This window comes from Glandiceps talaboti, chromosome 19 (assembly GCF_964340395.1).
Source record: "Glandiceps talaboti chromosome 19, keGlaTala1.1, whole genome shotgun sequence".
NCBI lineage: Eukaryota > Metazoa > Hemichordata > Enteropneusta > Spengelidae > Glandiceps > Glandiceps talaboti.
In genome coordinates, this window is record NC_135567.1 from 6388998 (window position 1) to 6416439 (window position 27442).

Below are 27442 nucleotides of genomic sequence, written 5' to 3' on the forward strand. Positions count from 1 at the left end.
AAAGTATTTATTTTGATAAAATACCTGTCAGAAGTCATTATAAGAATTAATGATATTTTTGGTAAAATCACAAACATTCCTAGACATGCACCTCAATAATATTCCTTGCCATACTGTGTTCAAAATGGTCAAATGTGTCAATCACGGTACCATGTTCTGTGTGGTTCTTAACGCATATTGTTACAGTGAAGTGTTCTTCTAAAAAAATAGATTCTGTCATATACATGACATCACATTGTTTGGAACCAGAAAAAACGTTTGGGTATAATAATGTATCTGTTAAAACATTTGCGATAGGGATGTTTTGTTGTTGTTGTTGTTGTTGTTGTTGTTTTATTTGGTTTTCACCACACCCTTCTAAAGTTCAGACTGTTCTGTGGTGCAACCTCTGTCATCAAAACCAAGTACGTGTCATACAGATTCTTGTATTCAACCATTAACCTTCTGGTACATGTACATTACAATGAGTGTGTAGAATTAATGATACAAAAAATACTGATGGTCAAATCATTTTAAAGGCAGATGGAACACTACAAGCATGACGTGTACAATGATATTTTAAGCATACCAAATATCATAATATAAATTTTAGACGTAAGTATTATTTACATACACACACACACACACACACACACATTTAACCATGCCTATAGCACTGCCAACTCTAGTTATTCCATGTTACAGAGAAATATCTTACTTAAAGACATCAAATTGGAATGAGTGTTTCATAGGAACTAGCTTAATTTGCAAAAAAATCATAGTGAATTAAGAGCAAAAAATGTTTGTTTTCAGTTAGCTGTTTTTTGATAATGACCAAGAAAAGAACTATAAACATAAATATAAATGTGCATAAATCAGAAAATTCAAAATGTTTTGCTACATTAAAAAAAAAAATTCCTTAGTTCTGATAAATAACATGTTATTTGACAGCTCAATCATGAGAATAAAGTGCTCTTGTCAGAATATAACTACAATGCCCATTACTGAAAATGGTATTTTGCCAAATGTTACAAAAATTGTATGATGGAAGAAGAATTCAGAATTCAGACCTCTTTTGTAAACGTCTGGAAGAATATTACTGTCTTGGAAAACTAGTGATTGTAAGAAAAAACACTGTATAACAGAATGTATAAAAATGCCAAGATACCTTCTCTTACCGAAATGAGACAGCTGTTTTTGAGCTGCAGCAGCTCTCAAAAAGACTTCTGACAGTTAGCTGCCGGAAGGCTGATTTTTGTGCATACATAATTAGATTTGAGCTGCAGAGAACAGCTCTCAACAGCTCAGGTAAATACCTGACAGACATTCAACTGCTTTATAACAGACTTATGTAAGACTATCGTCAGACATCTGAAAGACCACTAACAGACCTGACAGACTAACAACAGCCTTCTGACAGCATTGTGACAAACTGCTGAAAGACTATAAGCAGACTTCTGACAGGTATCATTGGCACACTGCAAAAGGGGAATTCCTTACTAAAAATCCACTAGTTTAAAAAGTGTTCTATACTAATTCAAAACAAGTCTGATCAGTTTTGAGTGTTTCATTCATGTTTTAAACTTGTCAGAAGTCCTTAGTCAACTCATTTGAAACTAGTTTTAAACATGTTTTAAACCATATTAATTTTGACACTTAAAACATGCTTATACACGTTGGGGAAATATATTTGACATACAAATGTATATCAGGACTGACCATATTTGATTTGAATGCTTGTTCCCACTGAAACATATTTAAAAAATGTCAGTTTCACAAACTCACAAAGTTTGTTCACTTACATGTTTTAGGGGATACACATATATGTATGTATGTACATACTACACACACGGGCACATACTTTTGCAACCAGTAAATCATGCAGAAGAAGAATTAAATGAAAACAAGAAGCAACTTTATTGCTTTTTTCCAAAATAACTAAAAGGCTTGAGACATGTCTGTAGTGAAATGACAGTACCAACATACCTGAGTTTAACAATAGTACCTGTATTCATCCATTGATTAGAAGACAAAAAATACATGTCCCTTAATGATGGGGTTCTTCAAATCAAATCTAAAGAATTACCTACATCATACATGTGAAAGAGCTCTGGCAATTTGAGTTTGGCTTTCAACAGTTGCTGGAGTTTCAGAGTCGGACATTATTTCACTTTCAGTCATTATATAAGCTAAAGCCATTGTGTTCATCATTAGCATCATCACTTCGGCAGTTTACATCATCACTTTGGCAGTTTACATCATCAGTTTGGCAGAATCAGGTTCAGAATCAGATCAATCAATATCCATTGGTTCCTGAAAGTCACTGCAAAGAAAGAACCAAGAGCAATCAATTAACAAAAGAAATGTTTGTTATGAATGTGAAGGGAGAGGTACACAGTTCATTTTATCTTTTGTTTCTAATAAACAGTTACATGCTACAAACAAAGAATCTATTGTTTGTCCCTATAGAAATGCCAACTGTCTTGTGTCTTTTTACTATTTGCTCCTCTTGGGCAATTATATTGCTCTGTTTTGTTTTTATACACTAACAGATTAAAAAAGTTACTAGTACCTTTGAAAGTAGGCCTGTTCCTTCATCCTTTTTAAAGTTGCCATACAACTTTGCTAGGCGTTTGGCTTGCTTCTCTTCAGCAATTTCTCTATCTTTGTCAGTCTTTGCTTTATTACTTTGCTGTGCTGCATGTGTTCCATTTTTTGTCCTGCTGGAGTTTGCTTTCTTTGTCCACTTTGTTTTTTGTACTTTTATGTTGACACTGCTTTTTCTAAAGTCATCTTGAGTTTCTACTCTAAGATGCAACAAATAAAAACATGCATGTAAGTAACACTAATTTTGGCAAAACAAAAATTATCAACTGGTAAATAGAATCTACAAAATGTATATTCTTGTAGTGTGTTAACAGTGGTACACCCTAGGTGAATACATTTTATCAGACTTCCCAAAAGTACATCAGAGCAGCCATAATTAAGGAACAGCTTTATAAAAACTTTATAAAAAAATAATGAACTCGCAGTCTTCCCACATTGTCTCACTTAACACTTAACATTTCTACTTAGAATAAGACAAGGATAATTAATATTGCTTGTCTGATGACCACAATGCCTCAACAAGAGTTCCATATTCTTACTCTCTCCTTACAACTAAATAGGTGTTGTGTTCTATAATTTGCACTATAACGTAATGAATACACAAATACATCAATATGAAGCATTTTAAACATGACAATCTTTGATTAAAATGAAAATCCATACCCTTATTAAATAAATACATGCATACATGTACGTATATATATACACACACATACATACATACATACATACATACATACATACATACATACGGACAGACCTCAATGACATACATCAAGTTGGTGAAAAGTGTTCTGCATGTACATGACAGAGCACTGTGTAAATGTGGCTGTGACCATGGGGTGTACTAGTACTACTACTAAATGATTTGTGACACACTGGTTTCTCCAAAACACTCCAACATTGTTCCATTCCATATCTTAATTGAATAAATTAATTTGCCACTGTTTTCTGACAAGACTCAGTGCGGTACATAGGAACTCTTTCGACGAGAAACTAATAATTTTTACACGATAAATCATGGGGGGGGGGGGTGTAGGGGTGTAATCTAATTCCAGTTTACACACGGCACCAGGCAAGCAGTGCATTCTTTCCTACTTTCAATCGACAAAGTGGACACTCCAACTTGAATATTACATGTATATCAGATGTACTTTAAAAACAACTTTCGGAAGTTTCAAACAGTTGTAGAAGTCTATGTATGCAACCGTGGACCGAGGTCTAGGTCTATGTCTGAAAAGGCTCCGATCGTACGGCCACAAGTACTAATATAAATAAGATATAACGTCTACACATAGACGACCAGGATTCTATCGTTTAAAAAAAATACCAGAGCCTATAATGTGCTCTGAAAGCGTCAGTTAAATTAACATACCTTCATCACCAAAATGAGTAGGTCTTGATGTATACCTCTTCTCATGATCAGTTGTCGAAAACGATTTTCTTTGCCTTTGTGAATCATGGCCGCCATCTTCCGTTTCACATTTGAAGTACTGGGGAGATTGCGCGCGTTGATTTGATTGGCTGATACGTCATAGCCTCGTTCACAATAATTTCAAAACTTCAATGCGTTGTAAACTTTACAGCAGTCGTTGATTCAATTTTGAAAAAATATATTTTTGTTTATTATTTTGTTTCTTTCATATTATCCATGTTTGCGCTGTTATTAGCCATAAACAAAATGTTTGTTCCTAGCAGTTTTTCCACGAGCTTTGAAAGAGCCTGTGACGCCATATTGTGGATATAACCTTAGCCAGCGATCGACGATCGAGGGGTTTGTTTACACCGTACGTTCACGTTACGTATCGACTCAAAACAGAGCAGTATACTTGTAATCTCCAAAAGTTGAAGCAAAATGGCAATCTATGAGAGATGGAAGCGAAAAGTGGCCATTCCAGTTCTGAGGACAACTTTGCGATCATTGGCCGACAAACGATGGACTCCCATCACTTCCGGGTGATGTCCCTCGACATCAACAACACACGAACACGTACACAGACAATACCGATACCGTTTCAAGCGAGTTTGGTAGACTAATGAGATGATCGACAGGAAGGAGATGGCGAGCATCATATTTATTCATGTTATAACATAACGGAGGAAATGAAGACAACTGTGAGTTATTTGACAATGAAGAGGGGAGTCAAAATCCCTTGTTGACATCCGACTGTCGAGATTTATCAGACGGCGTTGATGATGGGTATGACAACCCTGAATATGACTGACTATAGTGAAACTGAAAACTCAGATATTGGCGAGGCCGATCATATGCGGCCCAAAATGAACCACTCTTTTCAATGCCTATACGCTACACGACCGGCCCAAGTCAAGAAATATACTGCAGGGGACATTTCCTGTAGTACCCTTGAAAATGGGCCGTGTTTCTGCATATGTAACCAGTAATTGCTAGTCCCAAGTTGAAGCATAGTAAACAAATTCCACACTAATATACGTGCATGGCTATCACAAACCCAGAATACTAAATCTGGCAAATGATTTTAAAATGGATGTTTGTTATGTAGGTGACATATTACAAATAATTTGAGAAAACAGTTACATTAAATCTCGGTAAGTTGTGAGGGTGAACGATGCAAATAATAAATGCATACAACAATACATGTACATTTTATATTAGAGGTATTCTGTAAGGATTGATTTTGTTGTTCATGCAGCTGGTTTACGTTTTAACAAGAACAGATTCCGGTGTTTATACTTAACAATGAAACTTAATAAATATATTTTAACATGTAAATGTACTGTAGTTATTGGTCATTTGATGGTGTTGCAGGCATTCTTATAAATATTACCTACATTCACCTGCATACATTTGATGTATGTTTTAGTGAATAAGTATTTAGGCAAGTTTAATTCCAAGCAATATTTATTATGACAGAAGCATATTAACAGAGAACCCTTGGATTGGTATGCCCTTCCACATTGCCACTGTCCAGGTAACTTTAAAATATTCTGGAAACTACCACGAAAGCTGCTAAAAGTCTGCTGCTAGTCGTTTTGCCCATGACAGAGCAAAGTGTATACACTCCTGACAGACATTATTTAGAAATTAACTCCTGTGGCTGAAGACAGCTGCCAGTAAACTGCAAGTAGCTGTTGGTGAACTGCAGACAGCTGTCAGTGAGATGCAGACAGCTGTCAGTAAGCTTAAGAATTTTTTTCCTAACAGACATAAACCCTAGAAGTCTGTTGCAGACATTCAGCAGCTCAACACATTTTTGAATGTGTGCAATAGAGCTGTTGGTAGTGTGCCACAGAGCTGAAAAGCTCTGAAAAAGCTCTTTGCCAGCTTGGGTCTGAGCTTTCAGTTTGGTAAGGGAGCTGACTTTATGCATGACTGTGCTCTTCTTTCAGAAACTAACTATGACAACAATCTCTGCTGTAATGTCTACATGTGATATATGAAGAACTTCCAAAATTACTATTTTCTTGCAATTCTGATGGTAGTAGCTCAGACAACAATTTCCAACACGAGAATCGTTATATTATGAAAACGTCTCTTTAATTTGAGTAGTATAACAACTGATGGGACCAGCACCTTTGCTAGAAAACACAATACACAATAAATGTGCTAATCTGATTCTCTACTGCAATTATTTGGAACGTGTGATTTTCATAACTTTGTATTTTCGCCAAGTTAAATTACATATTTCATTTTCAATATCATACATTAGGTGGAACATTATACATGCTTTGTTTATATCAGACACTTTCATTATTATTAAAACTAACCAGCCAATGAATGTATTATTTTTACAAATTGAATCATTGCGTATTTATTGAAATGTAAACTGTAGACAGGATTATCTATAATTGCATTTGATAGCCTTGAATAAGTTTTAATAAATCACCAATTAATTATTGAAATTACAGTACAGTATGGGTACATTTTGTATGTGACTAGTGTACTAAATAAGGTTGAACAGTGTGTTTGTGTCTGTCTGTCTGTCTGTCTGTCTGTGTGTACTGGTATATCTGTGTGTACAATGTATGTCTACCTGTGTGTGTGCATACATACATACATACATACATACATACATACATACATACATATATACATACATACATATACATACACACATACATACATACATACATACATACATACATACATACATACATACATACATACATACACACACACATACATACATACATACATACATACATACATACATACATACATACATACATACATACATACGTATACATACACACATACATACATACATACATACATACATACCGGTACATACATACATACATACATACATACATACATACATACATACATACGTACGTACGTACGTACGTACGTACGTACATACATACATACATACATACATACATACATACATACATACATACATACATACATACACACATTACAATACATACATACATACATACATACATTTGTATGTGACTAGAGTACCAAATAAGGTTGAACAGTGTGTTTGTGTCTGTCTGTCTGTCTGTCTGTCTATCTGTGTGTACCGGTATATCTGTGTGTACAATGTATGTCTACCTGTGTGTGTGTGTACATACATGCATACATACATACATACATACATACATACATACATACATACATACATACATACGTATACATACATACATACATACATACATACATACATACATACATACACACATTACAATACATACATACATACACACATACATACATACATACATACATACGTACATACATACATACATACATACATACGTACGTACATACATACATACATACATACATACATACATACATACATACATATACACATTACAATACATACATACATACATACATACATACATACATACATACATACATACATACATACATACATACATAAACATACGTACGTACATACATACATACATACATACATACATACATACATACATACATACACACATTACAATACATACTACATACATACATACATACATACATACGTACGTATGTACGTACGTACGTACGTACGTACATATATACATACATACATACATACATACATACATACATACATACAGTTATATAGTACCATAAGTGCCCTACTCTGATACCATTAGCATACACATATAGATTCTTATACAACATCATAATTTTAAAGTGACATACTTACACACACATTGTTACATAACATCTAAATGTCATTCAATTTGTGTATATTTCCATAACATCAATACAGACAATAGAACTATGTAGATATGACTACATTCTTATCACAACTGTTATTAATATTATAATAACACATGACAATAAAATCAATCTAATTAGAGAATAATAACAGTAATGCACATTCCCACACTTCAAATTGTAAGTCTTCAATCAAATATAATTATTATCATTGCCATAGGATATATATTACAGTAATGGTCTTTCAGTCTGTCAGTGTTTTTGCCAAGGTTGGGAACCCCAGGAACAGACAGGGGAATACTAGTGGTATATAAAACTGGCACAGTTTCCAATGCATTATATCATAGTTTTGGTAGGGAACCCTGGTAAAATGACTGGGGAACTCAGGTAGATTTTATCTACTTACTGGCTTGAGGCCCACACCAGTTCCTTGCAGATTGAAAGATTGATTTGTCATCACAAGGGCTGGATTGACAAGAGTACAATTATGGTTCAATCCTTGCCCACTAATTTTAGTCAAAAAATTGGCAGTGGTGAGGCTCACACCACCAACATACAGAAACCAAAGCTGACCAATTTATTAAAACAATCACTTCATTCCAATAAACTATAGTTCTATTAAGTTCACAACAATGTTTAATATAATTATATTGTATAACTTGTAAGTTACCTGAATTATTAATATTTCACATTCCTTGCGTTGTTTTCTCCTTATACACTCTGTTCTACATTCTTAACTAATTTTTCTCTGTTTGTTCACTGTATCTGGGGCAGGGACCAGGACACTAATTTTTATGTGTTTGTTCACTGTATCTGGGGCAGAGACCAGGACACTATTTTTTCTAGATGTTTCTTGTATTTGGGTAGGGACCAGCACACTAATTTTTCTCTGTTTGTTCACTCTATTTGGGGCATGAACCAGGACACCACAGACCTACCTATGACTCAACGATGTTGAAGTACCTTTTAGTGATCATAAATGACTGGAAAGAATTCAACGTTACCTTTTTTACAACAGTTCAATGATACTGTACCGTACACTGGCAATACAATGTATGTCAATAATAAATAAAATTATATGGGAGACAATTTCAGGAGATAACTTGGTTATGAAGTGAACCATTCATTGCATTATTTTGAAGAGGATATTTTATTTTTACACATTTTTTTTAATTTGATACTTTTAATTCCACATTATAGTTTACTTTAATACAAAGGTAACAACACGTTGAAATTTCTACTTTATAGTTACCATAGTTACCAAGAATGTTGAATAATTATTAATTTCAAAGGAAAATTAGACCTCGTCTGTTTTATTTGTTGTCACAGTTTACCCCTAAAGATAACACACACACACATACACAGACAGACAGACAGACACACACACACACACACACACAATTATACATCATACATACATAATCATACATACATACATACATACATACATACATACATACATACATACATACATAGACATACGACACACACACACACACACACACACACACACACACTATATCCTCTGTACAAGTGAATGTGTCTACTATTCTCTACATAGTCTATACCTAAGCTACCATATTGGTTCATTATCCATACATCAGATATGATTATATCATATCAACTACAAATACTGTAAGAGTCATATCTTGACAAAATTACATTTACAACATCAGGGGAAATAAATATCTGGTTGCTATGAATATATTCACAAAGTCTATTTTAGTGTAACTGTAACTTACATGCATAAACAGGGGTACATAGCGCATGCCAGCTAAAGTCAGGGGAGGCAAGCCCTGAATTTAGTGGCATATTTGAAATTAATAGCAAATAAATTACAATGATTTCCTTGTGTATGTTAAATTCAACTTGCAGTAAAGTAGGTCTTAGATTTGTATTTTCCTGATTGATCTTGACTATGTCTTTCAAAACACAAAGTGTGTTGAGAGAGCACACTCAAGATCAACCAGCTAATATACCACTTGTAAGCTAACATTGGTCAAAGTGTAACCTTGTGATTTTGTCAACAATTGACTTCATCATTATAAGCAATTTAGTTTGAAAAGAATATGAAATGTAGAAACTGACATTTGCTGAGTACAGAGGTTTTGTATTATTGAAGAACCCAATATAGGCATGCTTTCTTTAGGGGATGGCCAACTTCATTCCATAAAAGGGATGTGCTACCTTGGTGACACAAGTACTCATTTGAAGCATAATTATGAATACAATAATACAAACATTTCTGATTAAGTTCTCAAGAAATAAACTAGGTTTATTTGATATATTTTGAATTATTGCAAGTTGTTTATACACACAGACAGACACAAAAACACGTAAACAGACAGACTTACAGACAGACAGACAGACAGACAGACACTTTGCCATGCCTATAGCACTACTGAACCTTCAGTTCAGTTGTGCTAATAAACCACAAGAAATCGAATCTGACTGACTAACACTCAACTCCACAGCCGTGCTATAGAGCATAGGGTATATGGCAACACCCATGATGAAACATGGAAGTCATTAATTATTATTATTATTCTTATAAAATATCTTTATTCAGGGTAAAACTCAATAAGCGTTACAAACAACGCAGAGCATTGCAGGGTCGGCTTCTTTCCATTGAGGCCCTCATACTTCAAATCAACAATCACACAAAAGTCCACTTACAAATACTAAAACACATTAGGACATAAAATACATACATTGTGACATTATAGCTCGCTGCTCCAGATAAATAAAATAACTGCTAGGCAGAAGAAATGTCTCTGTAATTGTCTTTGAAGTGTTTAAAAGTTTTAGCCTGCTTTACATGTTCAGGTAACGAATTCCATAGATTTCCTCCCTTGTGAGTGAATTTGCGGAGAGCATAGTTATTGTGAGCTGGTTTGATATATACACTGCAAGCTTTACTAAAACGTGTATTATAATCATGAATTTTGGAAACAGGTGTGAAGCATTGTAACAAATAGGGGGGAACGGTACCATGGTAACATTTGTACATCATGGAACAAATGTGAAATTTATGTCTTTCTATCAACGAGTGCCATTCTAAAATTTGTCTGACTTTAACTGAAGGTGTCTGTGGGTGGCAATTTAGGACTACCTTCCCTGCCCTGTTTTGTAGATTTTGTAGTTTAGAAATTAGCTTATTTGTACAGTTAGACCAGATGATATCCCCGTAGTCAAATATTGGCAATACCATGGAATTGACCAGCATTTTGGCAGTTTTTTGAGGTAAAGCAGACCTAATTCTACGGACAATACCTAACCTCTGTGAGATTTTGGCACTTATATGGGCAATGTGCGATCCCAGGTGAGAAGTGGGTCAAACCATATACGAAGGTATTTGAATGTGCTGACCAGTTGTAAGATTTCATTGTTGATCTTGATATTCAAATTATTTGAAGTATTGTACATTTTTCTCCTCGGACCGAATACCATACACTTTGTCTTTTTTACATTCAGTGTCAATTTATTAGCGTTTAACCAATCATGGATTGACCTCATGTCTTCTTGTAACTTGTTTTCAATTTCTTGAACATCTTTTGATGCATAGAAGAGGGCGGTGTCATCTGCATATAACACAACTTTTGAATTACTGACCTGACAGTGGAGGTCATTTATGTAAATGATAAATAGTAACGGACCAAGAACGGACCCCTGTGGAACTCCGTAGTCTATTGGAAGAAGCTCTGAGGTTACGCCATTGATTGATACGCATTGCTTTCTATTGGGCAAGTAATTTTTAAACCAGGTGTATTCGTTATCATGTAAACCCATGTCTGAAAGCTTATTCAAAAGGTGTGAAACATCGACAGTGTCAAAAGCTTGACTTGACGACCATTGGAAATAAAATTATGTATCGGTCAAAGGATGAAGTTGTGCCTAATTTAGCTTCAGAATTTTTTTGTCCAAAAAAACAGCTCAGATTTTATGATTTACATACCACTGACAGCATTTTTCTGTTCATTCATTTGTCTTTTTATTACTGTAACTGTTATTATCTTTGCAATAAATGTGATAATGTGGCTGTTGCTATGGGCGTTGTCTTGTTGCTAGGCACATTTACATCCATTTCTTAAATGTTTATTCATTTGTCTGTGAATCCCTGATGTTTCCTTGCAATATCCGTGATCATTTGGCTGTTACTATGGGCATGGGCTTGTTGCTAGGCACATTTACATACATTTTTTAAATGTTTGTTCATTTGTGTATTAATTCATGTAGTTATTTTGCAATACACGTGATCATTTGGCAATTGCTATGGGCATGGTCATGGTTGCTATTGATAATTGCATACATTTTTTTGAATGTTTACTGACTTTCCTACCACATGATGTTATTTTACCAAAATATACTAGCATTTGGTTGTTGCTAAGGGCGTGGTCATAGTTGCTAAGGCCATTTGTATCAAACTATTTGGAAGAAGGTCTGCAGAATAACAATTATTGAAACATCTAACCAAATTTCAGTCTCATTGATCGAGTACTTCTTGAGATGTAAAATTTTGACCAAAATTCACTTTTTTTACACCCAGTTTGAATATTACTGTTGAGATCATTATATTTTCAATAATCATTCATCTATATACACTCCCAGATGCCTCCCCATTAAATTTCAGCCCAATCTGCTCAGCAGTATTGGAATGAAAGATTTTTGACCAAAAAAACACATTTTAGCTCTATATTGCATATTACTGATGTACATGTAATCATTGTGTAATGAGCTGCATACATTCCCACCGAAATTTCAGGTATAATCTGTCCAGTAGTTTTGGGGTTTAAGTTTTTTACACACACACACACACACACACACACACACACACAACCACACACACACAACCACACACAGACTAACCAGACAGAAAGACAGACAGACAGACAGACAGACATACAGACAGACACTTTGCCATGCCTCTAGCACTACTGAACCTTATCAGTTCTAAAAATGATAAAATCAAGAAACTGATATATTTTATAAAGAGTTGTAATTTCAGGGTGTTTCACAGTCACTGACTTTCATCTGATTTTTATCATTTGCTCATAAGAGCACTGCAATACCGTTGTGTGGGCAGAATAGCCCACTCACTCATTTCATCATTTTAGTGTCTTATTTAACAACAACAACATAAAAAATATTTCATCTCAAATAAAACACACTAGTATTTATTAGAATACCCACGGAAAACTTCAATAAGGCCTATCACAGCATGCAGGGCCACATTATTTTTGTCCTATAATATGTATGCTAACTGATTCGATTTGCTCCGAGCATATGTAAGCACACTCCAAGGCATAATGCATGTAAATAGTACTCTACCATTCTAAAACCAAGATTCATGATCATATAAGTTACTTGCTAAATTTCGATGAAAATGGCAAAATAAGAAGTATATTAATTTTATTTTATTATCACCAATAAAGTTGTACAAGAATTAAAAACCGTAATGAGTCACAGCTTTTCATTTAATTACTGTATCGACCCATGACAAATATAGTGTCAATGGTATTGTACCACAACTGTATGTGTTTTTAAAGGTGTAGGTGTTCATTTGCTGAATGATTAGCCAGTTGCCTATCCAACCATGTTGTTATCTTTGCAATATATGTTTACCGGTTGTTATGGGCGTGGTTTTGTTTCTAGTTACATTTACATAGTTACATTTTTTGAATGTTTATTCATTTGTCTATTAATCTTCATTGTTATCTCTGCAATATAGGTGATCATTTGGCTGTTGCTATAAGCGTGGTCTTGTTGCTAAGCATTTTTGCATACAATTTTTGAATGTTTGTGCACTTGTCTAAGAATCCCAGTTATCTTTGTGAAGTACACCCTCGTTTCAATATTGCTTTGGGCATGGTCATGTTTGCTGGGGAAATTTACATCTAGTTTTTGAATGTTTACACACTTGCCTGCCGGATGATGATGTTATACGACCAAAGGATACTGCCATTTGATTGTTGTTATGGTCGGGGTTATGATTGCTAGGGATAATTGTGTCAAAATATTTTGAAGAGAATCTGTAGAATAACACTTCTAGAAAAATCTCATTAAGTGTTAGTCTCATTGACCAAGTACTTTTTGGGATATACATATTTTAACAGCTAATTTGCATATCACTGATGAGGTCATTATGTGCTATCTATATACCACCAGATGCAACCTCATTAAATGTCAGCTCAATCTGCTGAATAGTTTTGGAATTAAAGATAGTGATTTAGACCTACTACATTTAACAGTGGCGGCGGGACAATGGATCTTACTAAGAAAGGCCCAAGCGATACCCAATGGGAGACAGAATAACTGATCATCAGACCTACATTATCTACCAGAACAGACAAGGAAACCATTCAGTCAGAGGTTAATTTGAAGTTGCCAATGCAGCATAAAGCACTGGACGAACTCCTTGCATCACTGGGTAACAATGCCCTGAAAGACGAACTGGTAGACAGCAGTATAAACAAAACCTCTAGTGCAAGTAATGTGAAAAGTGAGAAATAGCTACTACTAATTCAAGACTTTATATCATAAAAAGGGGGATTATATGATGTCTGTTATGAAACAGAAGTCCTAAATGATGGCCAAACTAAACTTGTGGTGCATTCAGTTACACAACAACAACAAAGCCAGATCAGGTTACACTCCCCCAATGGATTTCTGCAAACGTCCTTATACTGAGAACGCTTATTCAACATGGTCTATCACAGGATGTAATCTTAATTAAGCTACCTCGAGCATACTATTAATTTGGTGACTATGCCTAATCATACATCACCAAATCTGTTATCATGTTTTAGGTCTTAAAAAATAGTAAGAACCAGGCTTTGGCAACCTTGCCATAGAGAACGTTTGACCTCCACATGTCACTCTATGACCACCTCTCCCACATAAAACTAAACTTACGATAAAATCACGCTCTTTCGACCCTACTGGCAAGGAAATATGTTTTGATTTCCAAAACACAACTGGCTGTCACAGAAAAGGACACAACACAATCACTGAGTCTAAATTGGAATAAACTTGTTAAACTGAAACTGCGACAATCACTCTCTTTCCTATGAATTCAAATCAGTTACACGAACCTTATCTCTAAATCAAAACAAATTACACGACTTTTGTAACACAGTATTTCTGGTAAACCAAACTTACTACAGGACCTGTACAACACCAACTACAAAGCCTGGTTACAGAAGTACCTACATATAAAAGACTAGCATATGCAGAGACAACAAAGTGCACTTACAGTTCACAATGAACAGCTTACCTGTGTTTTTATTTGTACTTTGGTATCCAGCCAATGCCATGCAGTCAACTTAATGTGTGCCATTATGCAGTGTTCCTACCTTAAAGCAAACTGGTACACCAGGATACTTTAATATTATCAGATTACTACACACTGAGGCTGGTTTACCCAACCCACTGGAAGACAACTGACTCCTTGATATTGTGAAACGTGGCATCTCACGTGGTAATGGATCACCACCAAAGCAAAAACTCCCTATGACACCCACAATTTTATTAGACATTCATACACAGTTGGATTTAATCATTCCGTTCAATGCAACCTTCTAGTCAGTCTGCCTAGTAGCCTTCTTCACATTCACAAGAAAGTCTACACTGTTACAACAAATGGCCTAACTACCAGCAGATGATAAATATCTCCACAGGTCGGACATTTCATTCTACAAAGACTATGCTATCTTAAGCATAAGACATACCAAGATGATTCAGTACAGACAACGTGTATTACAATTGTCATTACATGCTATTCCTAATTCTTTTCTTTGTCCAATTGCATCCATTAAACACATACTCCATCTCTGCCCTTCAATCAAAACAACCAGCCATTTGTTCTCATATGGTTACTCAAAACAGTGATTTCAAAACCCTCAGTTAACACTAACCCACACAAATTTCACTAAATCATTAAAAGTGGAACTAATTAGTTGTGGATACAAGTCATCACAGTACTCAAGTCATTCTTTCCACTTTTACATTTAGGGATACCATCAATTTTTATCAAGCATCAAGGTGACTGGTGATCCAATGCCTTTGAACTTTATACAATTGCTAACAATGACACTAAGCTTAAGGTCACAAAATCCTTTGCATTGGCGTTATCTTAATTATGACGTGGACAAGTAAAACTGCAATTTGTACATAGTGTTAGTTCACTGTGTCAATGTAGGAGATTTTCAGAATTCACCACATTTGCTGTTTGTCATATATAAATAAAAATTGACCCTTGACCTTTGACACCAACACTTGGCTGGTGCTATTTATTATTTGTATTGTTAGCTGTTTGATAGTCATTTAAGTGTAATTATGATGAAAATATCCAGGCCATGCCCTTCCATATCAACTAATAGGCCAAACATGTGCTCACTTAATAACAAATATTAATGCTTTGACGTTGAATATTGCAAATTCTATTGTTTATATATGTAGATATGAGGAGCTCAAAATTGGATTCATTTCAACCATAAAGTCTATGTAACACAAAAAATAAACTTGTCTTAACCGGCTTTGGGTCTAACCAAGGTTTCACCAGATAATCCGACATCATATTTAACCATGGTCAAACATGTTCATCCATGATCCCCAAAAAATTCAGCTGTGCCTTATACACCACGGTGGACCATGATTGACTGTGGTTTTGCATCATGGAATTTTGACAGTGAATGACATGGTGCCAATTACCAAGCATGGTCAACCATGGTTACTACCACAGTCAGAACACGGTCAACCATGGTAATTGACCATAGTGAACCAAGTTCTTACCATAGTTAACCATGTTGCAGAAAGCAGGGAATTGATAGACTTACCCAAGATTCATTTGTATCATTCACACCATAACCATTCTCCAAGCAGGATTTAACCTTCTCTATATTTCCACTCCCAGCAGCAATGAGAAACTAATATAAAACAAACATATGTAATGTTTAGACTAATTTACACCATTTTTACAAATTATGTCAAAATGAAATCAAAAAGTTGCTTCCTGTAAACACAGTGTTAATAATATCTCAATATTTCCTTTTAGATGACAGTGAATATGTATGTCAATAACTTACAGTAAATATTAATACCTAAGGTAATTTACCTATTATGTCAATAACTTACAGTAAATATGAATACATAAGGTAATTACCTATTATGTCAATAACTTACAGTCAATATGAATACATAAGGTAATTACCTATTATGTCAATAACTTACAGTAAATATGAATACATAAGGTAATTACCTATTATGTCAATAACTTACAGTAAATATGAATACATAAGGTAATTACCTATTATGTCATTTTTATCTCATTGTGTTTGCATTTTTATCTCATTTTGTTCACATTTTTATTTCAATCTCTCATTTTGTTCACATTTTTATTCCAACATCTCATTGTGTTTGCATTTTTATCTCATTGTGTTCACATTTTGAATTCTACCTCTCATTGTGTTTGCATTTTTATCTCATTGTGTTTGCATTTTTATTCCAACATCTCATTGTGTTTGCATTTTTATCTCATTGTGTTCACATTTTGAATTCTACCTCTCATTGTGTTTGCATTTTTATCTCATTGTGTTTGCATTTTTATTTCAACCTCTCATTGTGTTTGCATTTTTATTTAATTGTGTTCACATTTTTTTTCATTTTTATCTCAGTGTTTGCATTTTTATTTCAACCTCTCATTTTGTTTGCATTTTTATCACATTTTGTTCACATTTTTATTCCAACATCTCATTATTTGCATTTTTATCTCATTGTGTTCACATTTTTATTTCAATCTCTCATTTTTTTTGCATTTTTATCTCATTGTGTTTGCATTTTTATTTCAACCTCTCATTTCGTTTGCATTTTTATGTAATTGTGTTCACATTTTTATTATTATTATTATCATTATTATTATTTTAATGTTGCATAAGTACACTTTAAGGCCTGTCCCACAATCCTTTACACAAAATGGCTGGTACAAATGGTTTGACACGGGCTAATGAACTGCTAGCAATTACTGATTCCCTTCGATTGTCATCCCAAGTTGGATCATTAGTCCAAGAACATGAAGAAACAACTGTGTTCTCAACAACACCCAATCATCGGGTAGAATGTTCGATTGAACTGAATACTCCAAAATATGTCCATGGAAACAACATAATATATCCATATGCCTATAATAGCCATAGCCATAGTATGATAAGTGAAACTGCGACTGATGAAGAGACCCTATAGTTGGTTTCAAAATGTTCATCTAGAAGGATCAACTATTAAGCTTACCGAACATATCGCTAAAAGTTTCCCTACACAAACCAACCCAAAATTGTAAGGGTTCCAACCTGTACATAGCAACCACACGGCTGGTTAACTCTATCCAAAATACCATACAACCTGGATGAATTTTGTCCATGTTCGGAGCCCCATCCCCCTTTCATACATATCTGTAGAACATTTTATAACCTCAACTTTTCTTGAACCTTGAGATGTTTGGCAAATTTCTACACCACCTGCATTTTTTATTTTGGGATACGCATCACTCAAAAACTCAATCATCTCCAAGCCATTTAAATTAACAGGCATGTGTAATTTTTTTCTCACCAAGGCCAGCTTTCACCAATTCCCTCTTTTCCTGCAAAGTAGGAACCCAATCCTAACGCGACCCAAACGTGTGGCCAAGTTGGACGCCCGGCTGGTCGACTCCATGAGTGGGATGCAGATGCAGTGCCCTCACAGACCTGCCATGACGAGGACGACTCCTAGAATGAAAACACCTACTCGACCAACTCACTCCGTAGCACTTGTGTCTCCGATGTTGGAGTAGCTGTAGTCATAATCTGGGCACGGGTTGGCGGTGTCTATAGAGCTTAGCATGATTTGACATTGCGTGGAGAGTCCCCAACATGCCCGACGCTCGATTGTGATTGAGAGACGATAGGTGATGTGATCAAAGGGGGTAGCGGCGCGCGTTCTTCCTCCGGATAGAGCTTGTCTAAGCAAGCTGCTGGCCTCATTCAGTGCCTGACATGCCTCAGATATCATGGCACTGTTCAGAGAAGCGAATCTGTCTGTACTAGAAGTATTGGAGTGGCCGCTGCCCCACTTCTACGATGACCAGACGATATTTTCAACCACGGAAACATGTGCCCTTTAACTTAGTACTTTATTATCACAGATGATTGAAAGTTTCACGAAAGCGTGACACTGAACAAAGAGTCCAGTCACCTTTAAGTACAGGTGTCAAAAACTTCCTAAATCTGTCCAACGAACTAAAACGATAGCGAAAGTATTTATTTCGGGTAAAATTTAAGTATTTCACACTGACAGGAAAGCCAACTCTAGGCTAGGGAGATACATAAATTATGATAATGAGATAGATAATAAAAATGTGAACACAATGACAACCAAATAAAAATGTGAACACAATTAGATAAATATGCAAACAAAATAAGAGGTTGAAATAAAAATGCAAACACAATGAGATAAAAATGCAAACACAATGAGAGGTTAAAATAAAAATGTGAACAAAATGAGATAAAAATGCAAACAAAATGAGAGGTTGAAATAAAAATGCAAGCACAATGAGATGTTGGAATAAAAATGTGAACACAATGAGATAAAAATGCAAACAAAATGGGAGATTTAAATAAAAATGTGAACACAATTAGATAAAAATGCAAACAAAATGGGAGATTTAAATAAAAATGCAAACACAATGAGATAAAAATGCAAACAAAATGAGAGATTGAAATAAAAATGTGAAAACAATTAGACAAAAATGCAAACAAAATGGGAGATTTAAATAAAAATGCAAACACAATGAGATGAAAATGCAAACAAACTGAGAGGTTGAAATAAAAATGCAAACAAAATGGGAGATTTAAATAACAAGCGACCTATCGGTCAGAATAGCTCCGCTGTTTTTTTTTTAATTTTATTTTTTATTTTGGTGACATGTAGAAGTGGTTCAGTTCTTCAGCTCTTTACTATGCAGTTTTGTTTTAGCGATGCAATAAAGTGGTTAGTGGTTTCATATGATGTCTCACTATAAAACACATTTTACACAGAAGTTGGTAATGTATTGTACTTTTATACCATAGTCACCATTTTATAACAAAAATTTACTGTTATGAAAAATTGCACAAAATCTCAGAAAAAAAATGACTGGGAAATGCACACAACAACAACAAAAAAATTTCTAACAAATTTACCAAGTCAACAACATTCAACTTGTACTAGTTGTAGTAGATATATATATAGGGAAGAAATGTATTAATCGCCATCTTAGTTTCCGTATGGCGACAATCCCCAACTACCCGAAAGAGAATCATTCTCAGCCAACAGGGTTTGACACTGGAGTAAAAAAGTCACTATCCCACATGACTAGTAAAATTGATAACGTAGTAGTCCTGCAAAAAAATTGGTGGTCCTATCTTTAAGTGCTTTCGCTTGTTCACTTAGGCTCTTCATCTCTCTTAGTTTTTGCTCTACTTCTAATTCACTTTTCCAAACCCCATATTTATTTCAAACCGTGTGTTGTAATTGAACTGTCTATTTCTTTGTAGTTGTTTGTGCATCATCAACTCCTTACTGTAATTTTATTCTCTTTTTCATGTTTTGGAACTTCTTCTCTTTTTTTGTTGCTTTCTGTGAGTAGTTTGTCTTAATTGGAGGGGGGAGTAATAAGATGTTATGTGGTCTTATTTCTAGCTTAAATACTACATAACATTTCTGGTACACATTGATCTAACTATTGCATTTTTAAAAGACAAAAAATTACCTTCCCATGGAGCAAGTCTTTATAGTGTTCTCCTTAGTGCATATTAGAATGTATTTACAACATAAAAATAAATAAATTTGAAGGTTACCAGCAGTTACAGCAAAATTTTGTTACTAATTACATGTACAAGTCACCTCGTCTATTTTCGTGTCTATGTACTTCCGGGTTGACATAAATGTTAAACGTGATAGTCGGCCCTATAATTACTAAGAAATGACAAAACCGTTCGCAAAATAAAGTTCAGGATTTTAATTTTTCAAACTGAATATCAATATCCACTACACATTCAATAACTGGTTTCGCGTATTTAGAAATGTGCCCCAAAACATGAACACGGAACACGGAACACGGAATCGTCTACACGGCACAAAAAATCCTACCTGAGGATGGGGCTAGTGTTACTAAGTTAGCAGTTTCATTGTAGGCTGTAAGTTGTACCGGTAAAAAAAACGATCATCACATCATGTAGGAAGTACAAAAACATAGAACACGTTGTTTTCTTGCTGAATAAACTCACTGAAATAACAACACGGTCAAATTGCGTCTTCGATTTTGACAGCCTCCATTGTTATGATTGGGCTTCACTTAGTTCCGTTGAACGTGGCCGGGCGAACGCTGACATCCAATTTGTACAGCGCTTTTACAAAGGGAGCTCGTCAATTACCTACCGAATAATTAACTCAGAAACGTAGTTTAAATACTAACTGATCTAAAAATTACTGTTCAGAAAGACTACGCATCCGTACATAAATACGAATTCATGCGACAAAGATTTCAACTTTACTACTTGTTACAGTCTCACTAATACATCCATGGTCCAAGTAAGCCCCGATAGTACGTGAGAAAATCGTCTCAAACTAGCGATACAACTTTCAAAATATAACTTGACATGTTAGAGTTATACAATTCAAGACGGGTTTTCACTCGAAAACAACAATTCTGTGAATAATGACACTGAACGCAGCGATTTCTCGGACGATGTTACCACTGCACTGTAAGTAACGTATGGCTGACAACGACTTGCTTCTGGGTTAGTCCCTCCTGCATCCGGGTACTTGGGATTGTCGCCGTACGGAACTACCACATCGGTAATTTTGACGCTGTAATTTTGCCACCAATATTGATCGTACAAAAACAAAACTCCATAAATGAACCACAAAGTACTTTCCCTTTCAAAATGTGGTAATTTTAGAAAGAGTATTATCGTTTTTATTGACGACTGACTCTGTCAAAAATCGTTCGATACACTTCAGTTCAGGCATGGAAGACTTCTCACAATGATAATGAGGTGCATATACTGGAATGAACCATTCTGTAGGAGGGGTGGAGAACTGGATTTGAAGTTTACAAACAAACCTTTTTCGAACAAATATTTGTCATTTGGGCGCACAATGCGTAGAATTAAGACTATAGCACATATTACATTGCTTGTTTGACGTCAATAGTGTCTTTTGAAAAGTTGCACTTTACCTAAAGTCATGCTGACTGATTTCCAATATGGCGTCGGTCATTATGCTCATTAACATATTCATTTTTTTTTCAAATTTCAAAAAAAAAATCATAAAAAATAGAAGAGAAGACGTGCTGACTTGAAATTAACAAATCTAAGTAAGCTACCCCCTGTGCATCAACACACCAGATATCAAAGCAATCTGATTTTAAGTTTATGAGGAGTTGATGAAAATGTCATTTTTGGAAAAAAAATCATAAAAAATTGAAAATGGCACAGATCAACTTGGCATGAACAAATCTGAATAGCCTCCCCCCAGGGAACATGCACACCAAATATCGAAGAATTCCGACTGTCACTTTCAGAGTAGAAAGTGAAAATATAAAAGTTTGACGGACACCTATGATTCACTCTACTCTCTATACCTCAATACCCACCTATACCTAAAGCTACGCTTTCAGCTTTCGCTGACAGCGGAGCTAAAAATGCAAACACAATGAGATAAAAATGCAAACAAAATGAGAGGTTGAAATAAAAATGTGAACACAATTAGATAAAAATGGAGACAAAATGGGAGAATAAAATGAAAATGTAAACTAAAAAAAATACCGCCAATGGCGTTGTAGCACAACTGTACAGTTTCTAATAGTTTATCCATATGCTAGTCCATGCTAACAATAAGTGGTCATTTGTTGAATAACTATCCAGTTGCCTAGCCAACAATGTTGCTATCTTTACGATATATGCTATCATTTGGCTGTTGTTATGGGCGTGGTCATGTTGTTAGATATATTTGCATACATTTTTGTATGTTTTTGTTCACTTGTGTATGAATTCCTGATAATATCTTTGCAATATTCGTGATTATTTGGCTGTTGCTATGGCGTGGTCTTGTTGCTAGGCATATTTACATACATTTTTTGAATGTCTATTCAATTGTCTATTAATCACTTGTTATCTTTGCAATATATGTGATCATTTGGCTGTTGCTATGGGTGTGGTCTTGTTGCTAGGCACATTTGCATACATTTTTTGAATGTTTGTTCATGTCTTTCTATTCCTGTTGTTATCTTTGCAATATTCGTGATTATTTGACTGTTGCTATGGGCGTGGTCATGTTGCTAGGCAAATTTACATACATTTTTTGAATGTTTATTCAATTGTCTATTAATTCCTGTTGTTATCTTTGTGAAATACACGACCATTTGGTTGTTGCTATGGGCGTGGTCATGGTTGCTAGGGTATTTGCAAACATTTTTTGAATGTTTACTCATTTGCCTACCAGATGATGTTGTTATTTGACCAAAATATACTGCCATTTGGTTGTTGCTAAGGGTGTGGTCATGGTCGCTAGGGCCAATTTTGTCAAATGGTTTGAAGAAAATCTGCATAATTACACTTTCAGAAACATCTCACCAAGTTTCAGACTCATTGACCAAGTACTTTTTGAGATATAAGTTTTTGACCAAAAATGAACATTTTTACACCTAATTTGCATATCACTCATGGAATCATTGTATGTTTAATATTTCTTCGTCCATACATCCCTAGATACATTCCCATTAAATTTCAGCCCAATCTGCTCAGTAGTTTTGGAATTATAGATTTTTAACCTAAAAGACACATTTTTAGCCCTAATTTGCATATCACTCATGGAATCATTGTGTGCTTAATATTTCTTCGTCCATACATCCCTAGATACATTCCCATTAAATTTCAGCCCAATCTGCTCAGTACTTTTGGAATTATAGATTTTTAACCTAAAAGACACATTTTTAGCCCCAATTTGCATATCACTGATGGAATCATCATGTCATGAACAAATCTTACTTTACATCCCCTTAAGAATGTTCCCACCTAATTTCGCACCAATCTGCCCAGTAGTTTCTGAGTTTAAGTTTTTTGACCAAAAACCACATTTTTTGACCAAAATCACACACCTGTGATGCGATCATTTTGATTTTGAACAATTTCCCAACTAGACACCCAAGGTAATGGACCCACCAAATATAATGGCAATCGGTTCAGCGGTTTTTGACTTTAAGTTGTTTACACACACACACACACACACACACACACACACACACACACACACACACACACACACACACAGACAGACAGACAGACAGACGCCGGGCGATCCCTATAGCACTACTGAACCTCAGTTCAGTTGTGCTAATAAAGTTAAGACAAGTGTTTTGGCATTAATCTCACCTCATAGTAGTGTCCATGGTAGTTTAGTACCTACATTTGGGTTTCTTTGTATAGTTCAGTGGTACATTGCAAATTCTATATCAATTATTTGATTGTTAATGGGATCACATTATTACATGAGCACAAGACACAGTGTGATCTCAAGGAAGCCATCACAAGTGAAATACATTAAAGTGAAATGTTAGATGTCAGACTGACAAAGGAATCTTTGTCTTTGCGTTAACACTGTTACTGTATTAAAATGAGCCATTTTAGCTCTATGTTGTGAATGTATTTCGGTAGTTAATTTGTATATTCCTTTTATAGCGGAAATAAGTGGAATTAACAAACTATAGTAAAAATCTAAATTAGATTTCGTCAAAGATTTACAATGCCGTCGATTGATATTTGAAAAATGTTGTGCCAATGGCGTTATACCACAACTGTACAGATTTTAAAAATGTTTATGCACATGGATACAGTATAGGTATTGATTTTTACCCCTAATTTGCATATCACTGATGGGATCATCATGTCGTGAACACTTCTTAATTTAAACACCCTTAAGAATGTTCCCATCAAATTTCACACCGATCTGCCCAGTAGTTTTTTTATCCAAATCATACACCGATGGTAAGATCATTCTCATCTGAACAATTTCTCAACTATACACCCAAGTAAATACACCCAATGGATTTTGACTTTAAGTTGTTTACACACATCCACACACATCCACACACAGACAGACAGACAGACAGACAGACAGACAGACAGACAGACAGACAGACAGACACTTAGTGATGCCTATATTATAACACTACTGAACCTTATCAGTTCAGTTGTGCTAAAAAAAACATACATCCTCATAGCTTTTGACTTTAAGTTGTTCACACACACACAACACATACACACTTCTCGATGCCTATGGCACTACTGAATTTAGTTCAGTTGTGCTAAAAAAAATATACATCATCAGCTTACCGCCCCCCCCCCCCTCCCCCAACCCACCAACATTTGAAATCATACAGAGATCACTTCCATAATGCAGTCTCCAGCATTATGGATTCTACTTATATTCAGCCCTATTTGAATGAATACCACACAAACTGTATCCATATCCTGTACTGGAACACAGTATCCAGTATTGTATTCAGCCCTATTTGAGTGAATACCACACAAACTGTATCCATATCCTGTACTGGAACACAGTATCCAGTATTGTATTCAGCCCTATTTGAGTGAATACCACATAAACTGTATCCATATCCTGTACTGGAACACAGTATCCAGTATTGTATCCAGCCCTATTTGAGTGAATACCACATAAACTGTATCCATATCCTGTACTGGAACACAGTATCCAGTATTGTATTCAGCCCTAGTTGAGTGAATACCACACAAACTGTATCCATATCCTGTACTGGAACACAGTATCCAGTATTGTATCCAGCCCTATTTGAGTGAATACCACACAAACTGTATTCATATCCTGTATTGGAACACAGTATCCAGTATTGTATTCAGCCCTATTTGAGTGAATACCACACAAACTGTATCCATATCCTGTACTGGAACACAGTATCCAGTATTGTATTCAGCCCTATTTGAGTGAATACCACACAAACTGTATCCATATCCTGTATTGGAACACAGTATCCAGTATTGTATCCAGCCCTATTTGAATGAATACCACATAAACTGTATCCATATCCTGTACTGGAACACAGTATCCAGTATTGTATTCAGCCCTATTTGAGTGAATACCACACAAACTGTATCCATATCCTGTATTGGAACACAGTATCCAGTATTGTATTCAGCCCTATTTGAGTGAATACCACACAAACTGTATCCATATCATGTATTGGAACACAGTATCCAGTATTGTATTCAGCCCTATTTGAGTGAATACCACACAAACTGTATCCATATCCTGTACTGGAACACAGTATCCAGTATTGTATTCAGCCCTATTTGAGTGAATACCACATAAACTGTATCCATATCCTGTACTGGAACACAGTATCCAGTATTGTATTCAGCCCTATTTGAGTGGATACCACATAAACTGTATCCATATCCTGTACTGGAACACAGTATCCAGTATTGTATTCAGCCCTATTTGAGTGAAAACCACATAAACTGTATCCATATCCTGTATTGGAACACAGTATCCAGTATTGTATTCAGCCCTATAATGAGTGAATACCACACAAACTGTATCCATATCCTGTACTGGAACACAGTATCCAGTATTGTATTCAGCCCTATTTGAGTGGATACCACATAAACTGTATCCATATCCTGTACTGGAACATAGTTTCCAGTATTGTATTCAGCCCTATTTGAGTGAATACCACACAAACTGTATCCATATCCTGTACTGGAACACAGTATCCAGTATTGTATTCAGCCCTATTTGAGTGGATACCACATAAACTGTATCCATATCCTGTACTGGAACACAGTTTCCAGTATTGTATTCAGCCCTATTTGAGTGAATACCACATAAACTGTATCCATATCCTGTACTGGAACACAGTTTCCAGTATTGTATTCAGCCCTATTTGAGTGAATACCACATAAACTGTATCCATATCCTGTACTGGAACACAGTTTCCAGTATTGTATTCAGCCCTATTTGAGTGAATACCACATAAACTGTATCCATATCCTGTACTGGAACACAGTTTCCAGTATTGTATTCAGCCCTATTTGAGTGAATACCAGACAAACTGTATCCATATCCTGTATTGGAACACAGTATCCAGTATTGTATTCAGCCTTATTTGAGTGAATACCACACAAACTGTATCCATATCCTGTACTGGAACACAGTATCCAGTATTGTATCCAGCCCTATTTGAGTGAATACCACACAAACTGTATCCATATCCTGTATTGGAACACAGTATCCAGTATTGTATTCAGCCCTATTTGAGTGAATACCACACAAACTGTATCCATATCCTGTATTGGAACACAGTATCCAGTATTGTATTCAGCCCTATTTGAGTGGATACCACACAAACTGTATCCATATCCTGTACTGGAACACAGTATCCAGTATTGTATTCAGCCCTATTTGAGTGGATACCACACAAACTGTATCCATATCCTGTACTGGAACACAGTATCCAGTATTGTATCCAGCCCTATTTGAGTGAATACCACACAAACTGTATCCATATCCTGTACTGGAACACAGTATCCAGTATTGTATTCAGCCCTATTTGAGTGGATACCACATAAACTGTATCCATATCCTGTA

At 35.3% G+C, this 27442-nt stretch overlaps 1 protein-coding gene across 1 annotated transcript in view; it reads right to left on the reverse strand.

Annotated features, from left to right (window-relative positions):
* The window catches only part of LOC144450382 (uncharacterized), a 318500-nt gene that overhangs the window by 235260 nt on the left and 55798 nt on the right, over positions 1-27442 (reverse strand). The window contains exon 5 of the mRNA XM_078140985.1: positions 16585-16674. Coding sequence (XP_077997111.1) covers positions 16585-16674 — 90 coding nt within the window. The remainder of the gene's footprint in view (positions 1-16584; positions 16675-27442) is intronic.